At 48.4% G+C, this 6768-nt stretch overlaps 1 protein-coding gene across 1 annotated transcript; it reads left to right on the top strand.

The window, feature by feature from the left end:
- Window positions 1-773: 773 nt before the first annotated feature.
- On the top strand, window positions 774-3286 carry LOC135376651 (uncharacterized). Its single transcript, XM_064609159.1, has 7 exons — window positions 774-1157; window positions 1373-1488; window positions 2022-2189; window positions 2314-2445; window positions 2498-2594; window positions 2753-2908; window positions 2980-3286. The coding sequence occupies exons 1-7, from the start codon at window positions 988-990 to the stop codon at window positions 3284-3286; spliced, it is 1146 nt and encodes a 381-aa protein (XP_064465229.1). The 5' UTR covers window positions 774-987.
- The last annotated feature ends 3482 nt before the right edge of the window (window positions 3287-6768 follow it).

The following is a 6768-nucleotide window of genomic DNA, read 5'->3' as shown; positions in this document are numbered from 1 at the left end:
ACGTGATGCCATTTATTGGGCGCAGCAGGTACCAAAACAGCAATTTTCACACTCGTACATGCGCTCGTGGTGTGTACCATACCAAAAGTCTTGTTCTGATCAAAACGGACAAAAGTTGCCGTTTTTTTTTTTTGTAACTGTTGCGTTAAAAAATTGCTTAATGTCAAGGAATGAAGCTTGAGGGACCGTTCAGGGACTGCACATGCTTGAGAAGGAGGGATAACAATGAAGTCCAAGGACTAGAGCAATTATCAGCAGGATTGCGTTCGAAATAACCGTATAGCGTGTATCCAGTAGCGGTACTGGCAGTAATTTTCGGACACCCGCCTTGGCTGTTTTGTAACATCCACCCTGGAATTTCTGAGGTTGTGCAACAGAGCTCAGTCACCAATGCACGCACCCACAAACATGTATTCATATACCCCTCCGAGGCCGATTTCAAGGGCCATTACTAGTCACAGGTCTGTGAGCACTCGGGCCCCATTTGCGGGACAGATTCTTGCAGAGTAGTGCCATAACAGTTTCCCACTTGGAAGAGGACACAGCAGGCCGCCAGTCAAGCGACTATTAAATAGTAAATTCACAAGCCGGCGCAGTGTCGACCAGAAGCTTTTGTGAAATTAAACTGGAAGGTGATCCGGGTTGGGAGACATTTCGGTTCGACCTTCACGGCAGCGGTATATTATAGTCTTCTTGTCAAAAGGAATGCATGAAGAAGAAGAAGAAGGAACTTCCTCGTGATCTCACTCCACGTAACGAACCATTTAGATAACCCCAACGCCTGTTCAGATGTAATTCTCGTAATTCTCCTCCAGCACATTCATCACCAGGACCTCCAACCTATTTGCTCCTTTGTCCTACAATTTCATAAGTCGACTCCTTCCACTAGCAGAGTAGGCTGTGTCTTCTGCCTCTTTCCCAAATATTTCTTCCTATTTCAAGAAGAAGCAGGCAGGTTCAAGTTCACCACTCCAGGACCGTTTTGCTATGTACACTGTTGTTGTACTTGCGCAGAAATCGGGAATGCATATTGTGCGCGTTCTTCTGGTCCTTCTCGCTTGGAGGGCAAGGCAGCAGACTGTGTCTTCGAAACCCTTACGTCGGAAGGCAGCAGATCTCGAGATGGATGCCCCGCAATTGAAGCGCCCGCCTCACATGTGAGCTTTAAGTGGTTTTAAAGCTAGGGTGCGAGTTAATGTTGTCAAAACAACGAAGCATCTGAAATTCATCCCATGGAGCTCAAGTGTGAAAGGACAGTTCACGTGACCATTTCTGAGCGAACATCTCGAACTCTTACTTGATTTACATTTAGAGTGAGGCCAAATGTCTAAATTGCAACAGAATTAACTCTGCTCTCTTTCTGTACTTTCAGTTTTAAAACTGATATTCAAGAGAGCCTCCAATGGCGAATGGAGAACTCTGCGGGGAAGCGACAGGCGAGGGAAGAAGTTCTCTTCGTCCATAAACCAACTCCTGCGCCAACTTATTGTAGGTTTTCTTAAAATAACCGCACTTTAGCGGCGAACCTTAAGAACATGTCACCGCGTACTAGCCACTTAAAAAGTGCACACTCGTGTGTAGAACATGCTCTTTTCGAACGGATCTACAGAGTGCTACTTCTCTGTGGTGGTGGGTGGTGGTGAGGTGATGTAGGACGAAGGTGCGGTCAACCTATACTCTGGAATGGCGGCTCGTTGCACCCAGGGAAGGACAAGAGGGGTGGAGAGTTGGTGGTACAGAGAGGGAAGGGTGTGCTAACCCTCTTGCTCTGGGGTTTGGGTAGTACAAGAGAACTGCCCACCACGGAAAACTTGCAAGCATTGGGATGCGCCTTGTACCACGGTAACCACCAGGATTATTAGCGAAGTTACCCCATGTGACACTTCTCTTCATTTTCAAAAAGAGAGCGTACATTTCGTTCACTCGGCGTTTCAGAAGACATACCGCTATCATTGTCTGGTTACCTACACACACAGCCGCGAAAGGCCCGAAAAACGCTATTCTGTTACGTTATATTCCAGATACTGCGAAGCACAAGACAAGCAAGCGGTGCTCGGACGACTTCGACTGCATGCGAGTCTTGGGCCAGGTGTGCAACATCGAGAAGCAAGGCTCGACGGGAACCTGTCAGTGCCCCGACAGTACACCTGTTCATGTAGTGGAGCACGACCAGCCAAGATGTGTCTCTGGTAAGATGCGTTGGACACATATTCAGTGTAGTCTCTGCTTTAGCGAAGATTATGATTTTACCGTCGCTATGCAACAGCGAGTTGAACAAAGACGGGTAGCAAAAACAATGTCCTAATTGTTCAGCTCGCCTGATCTTTGAGGACTGCGCGGACACCGCCGAATGTGCGTTCCTCAACCCTTATGTGGAATGTGTGAACCAGATCTGCACCTGCTCGCCACCGAACGTTATGAAAAGGAAGGACCTGTGCATCCCAGGTAGACACATATCCTGTTAAGTGCTCGTCTTAACTTTCTTCTTACCGCCCAGCTTCAGCATCCAATACTACTTCCCCGGCGGCCAACGTGTTCGCCATACTTCTCATGAGCATCGGAGCTATCGGAGGCATTGTAGCTCTTGTGGCCAGGTAACGTTTCGGCAGATCATAAAGCATAATCGGCGCGTAAAGCATAACGCCTCTAGGAATATTGTTCATTGCATTCAACTAGACCGTGTTGAGCTATTTGGTCTCAGGGAGGAGTAATCGACTAGCAAAGTCCGGTATACCCTCACAATTTGTTCCAGGATCATAATTGGCAAAGAAGGTCGACACCAGGATAGCGACGAAGAGCCACATGGTAGTTATCGGAGGCAACGCCACACGGTTGATCCTTCGACTGTCCTGTTAAGCAAAGGAATTAAGCGCATCTTCAATGACTGCAAAGATAAGATACAAGATAGGTACTTCGAAAGCCCGTGCTCTCTCCGCAGATGCAAAGTCTAATCGAAATCCGGCCTACCAGTCCTACCAGAACCTCCCATGAGAGCACGGTTGTGGTCGACGTCCACGTGCCATACGAACCATTGGACTTTGAGGACATAGCTTCGTTGGAATCTGATCTTCGCAGAGCAACGCGACAGCTTTCTCAAGAAGAGTCTCCAACAACAGCAAATACTTCACTTAGAGCGACAACGTCACGCAGGGCGAAGATTTCTGAGAAATCAGTCGAACCATTGCAACAGACCTCCCCAGTTACACCTCCAAACATGGCGACATCTATGGATTCTCACGGCAAGCTGGCGATGTTGTTGTGCCGCATATTGAACACGCCGAAGTGAATGCGGACCCACCATCGCCAAAGCACGGAGACGGCGAGAAAAGGCGAGATTTCAACTTGAACGCGGACCTAGAACACATATGAGGAATAGTTATAGACCAGCTCTCAAACCCGCAAAGCAGCCCAGCTGGGCTCCGCAGAATCGAAGGAGACGAATGCAGAGTAGAAGTTGACGCGGGCACGTTTTCTGATACAGTCCGAGCCGTGTATTCTCGAACTCTCCTCAAGCTACGCCAGAAGCTACACACTATGGCGGCGCAGAAGCCCCCAGCGTTGACCAAGTGTCTTTCGGAGATTCCTCTCTGTCGTCCAGCGCTATTCCAAGAAATAAAACCGGTGGAGCTGCTTCCTTCTCTCGATAAAGGGTGCGGCGAAGCGAAAGGCAAAACGTACGTGGATGTTCCACCCTATGTCGAATTCTAACTCCACACTCGTCTCGAAGGATCCACGTAAGCGAATTCGAATAAGCGGATACGGTCTCCGAACATCGGGTCGGTAGAAATTTTCCGGAGGCCTCCTGTCTACGGTGTTCCTCGCTTACAAGGCTAATCAGAGCACCCCTGCAACCATCGATGCTTTTCCTGTTACACAGACACCCGATCGTCTTCCAAAAAGATGTTACCTTCTTAGAGACGAACGACAAGATAATGCGACGAACGAATCAATCACTCTTGTTCAGGACCCCAATCGTTTTATGAGACAACGTAAGTTCATTCCGACGACGACCCTGCCGATATAGCATTCGGCAAAACTGGTTCTGGAGCCGATTTCGAGTGATGTGGACCTTCACGATCCTCCTAGGGATAGTCTGAAGGCGTACCTTGCAGGCAAGCTCCGACGGTAGCTACTGCAGATTGTCCCTCGGTAAAACGATTCCTTGCAAAACAAGGGGGAGTTGATAGAACACAGCCAGGTGTTGGTGGATTCACAAAAATGTACACCCAAGGGTACACTACATTGACTCTGACAATGCCTTGCAAGTCAGGGTAGAAACCTCGCTTTGCACTATACCGAAGAAACTTCTTAAGATGCCACCTAAAATCGTTTATCCCCGATAGAAGACGAGGTCGCAGGTCTGGAAGTCGAAGAAGAAACTCCACTACTGAACCTGAGAACTGTAACCAAAAAGAAAAGGAACAAGACAATTCTTCTACCTCCTTATTCAAGAAAGAAAGCAGATTTACAAGATCACACACAAATAGTTCATTTCGTTGTCACGACTGGAACTAGGGTCAGACATGCCTAATGCGTCCGATGACGAGCTTCTCAATAGGTCCCGTACGTCCATTCATGGTTGGGGTCGCAAAGCCGCGCTGCAGAAAGTGACGCTTGTGACAGAACCCCCGATGACAGAAAGCACTATTCTGTGCTCTTCGGGGCCTTCGAGTGAAGGTGAAAGAATATGCGCATTCCTTCCATGTAACAGAAATTAGGACAGCCACTGCTGCCGCATACGTAGATCCCACCTCAAGTAGCCCTCCGTCAGATATTCAATCTCCTGCGCTGTTTCTGTTAAATGCACCAAGACAAGATATGGCATGCAGCAAAGTTGAAGAGATCGTTGAGAAGAACCTCCAAACAGTCGCATCGTCCGCGATAACTAATGACGCTACACCTAAGTTACCTCCACCTCAAAAGGCATGCGAAGAGGTCAAGTTGACAATCACCGAGAACGACATCATCCAGTGGCTTAAACAGAGTCCCGTAGGACCAAACCGAGCCATAGCTGTAGAAGACAACAGAAGTTCCCCGGAAGCAAAAGCTACGCAGGAGGCTGTGTGCGGATACGACTTGATGCAAGACGTGCTTTTGAACGAGGACGTCCTCAGTACCAGTGACATTTCCAAAGTTGACATTCATCCCAAAGGAAATTCCACCGCGCCTAAAGCTGATCTGGAAGCATTCAGTCAGCCACTTTCGCGCCTACGAAGAGGCGACTTGAAAAATATCCTAAAGGAAATTTTGGAAGAAGAGTACGCCCATGTTCTTCAGCTCGCAACACATGGGGTGCCGTCGATCCAGAGCACAACGGCTCCTCCGGTGCCTTTCGAACACGAAAACTTGCCAGCGCTCACCCATGAGCCATTGAAAAGAATAGGAAAACTCTGGTACTTCGACACGAACAACTTATTGCTCCAGAATCACCATCAACGAACTCTGTTAAACCAGAGTGTGAATTTACAACTGCGCGGTCGAGCGGTGAAGCTAACACAGCGGATGGATTCGACCTGCGCCGTCATCAGGAACTCGGCAAACTTCTTCATCTTCGAAAGACTCACCTGGACAAACGACGACCACGGCTACGACAGCTGAGAACACGGTTACGCAAGAGACATCGTCTATATCAACGAGAAGGTTCTACACGGAATTAAGCTTCCCAGAGGTCGGCATAGACTCGATGCCTATTCATGGACCTGATGGTGACGCCCCGGGAGTGAGACTTCGTCGTCAGAGGATACCACCACGGCTGCAATGGCGACGACTGAGACGACGGAAGATAGTTTGGATCAAGGCGGTCATGTTCACTTAGAAGAGAAAGAAATGGCAAAGTTCTTATCTCAAGTTACTGTCGTCAATTCATCAGAATCTAATATAGGGTCTAACGATTGCAGAAAACCTCGTCGTTCTGTTGATACCCGATTTCCATTTAGCCCGAGAAAGCGACGACCATCTGAAGAACATCGAGATCAAGACACTAAAACGATGAGCTGGGTCCCTCCGATTCCAAATTGCTCCTAAAAGAATACAGGAAAAATGTTCTCAAGAACGCAGCAGGAGTACAACAGATGACACCCGAAGTGACACCCTCTCAACACCACACGCGCGAAGGCGCGATTGGAAATATCGTACCTGTGGAGGAAACGACGTCTTCTCCTCCCGACGGCAACACCGCAGATGGACTGAGCCACTTCGTGAACAATATCGTGACACCGAGAGCACATATGCAAACTACACCAGCACGGGAGTTGCAGGCGCGAGATTCTCGTCCGTATCTGGCAGCAAAACTGATGACTCGAGAGAAGGTGGACAAAGAGACCGGAAAAGTACGTAACTGGTACATGCTAGAAAATAGAGATATTAGCTACAATTACTGTTTTAGCTTAAATAGCGTGCAATTTTGATATGGTACTTCAGTAACATGACAAACCCATACAGGTGGCACCATCAACGCAAAACGAACAAGGCCGAAATCTGCGTCGTTCCACGGCATCCTTCCGTCCGACAGATTAGGCAGCGTTGACGGTGAACGTGCTCTTGTCCCTCGTTCCAAGTCATATACAGAATACTGGCTGAAGACTGTTTCTCTCTACAAGGAAGTCTCAACCTGCCAAATCTCACCTTCAACGGATTCTTCGGGTGACATTATGGAAACCGAATCCATGGCTCATGTGCTGCATGGCTTGCACGACACGAGACAGGGAGCAACGTTGGAGGAGATCGACTCGAAAACTTCATCCGCGAAAACCAGATGAATCCACTTCT

The sequence above is a fragment of the Ornithodoros turicata genome, unplaced genomic scaffold, assembly GCF_037126465.1.
Source record: "Ornithodoros turicata isolate Travis unplaced genomic scaffold, ASM3712646v1 ctg00001197.1, whole genome shotgun sequence".
Lineage (NCBI taxonomy): Eukaryota > Metazoa > Arthropoda > Arachnida > Ixodida > Argasidae > Ornithodoros > Ornithodoros turicata.
The sequence above is the reverse complement of the archived record's forward strand: the minus strand, read 5'-3'. Positions and strand labels throughout refer to the sequence as shown.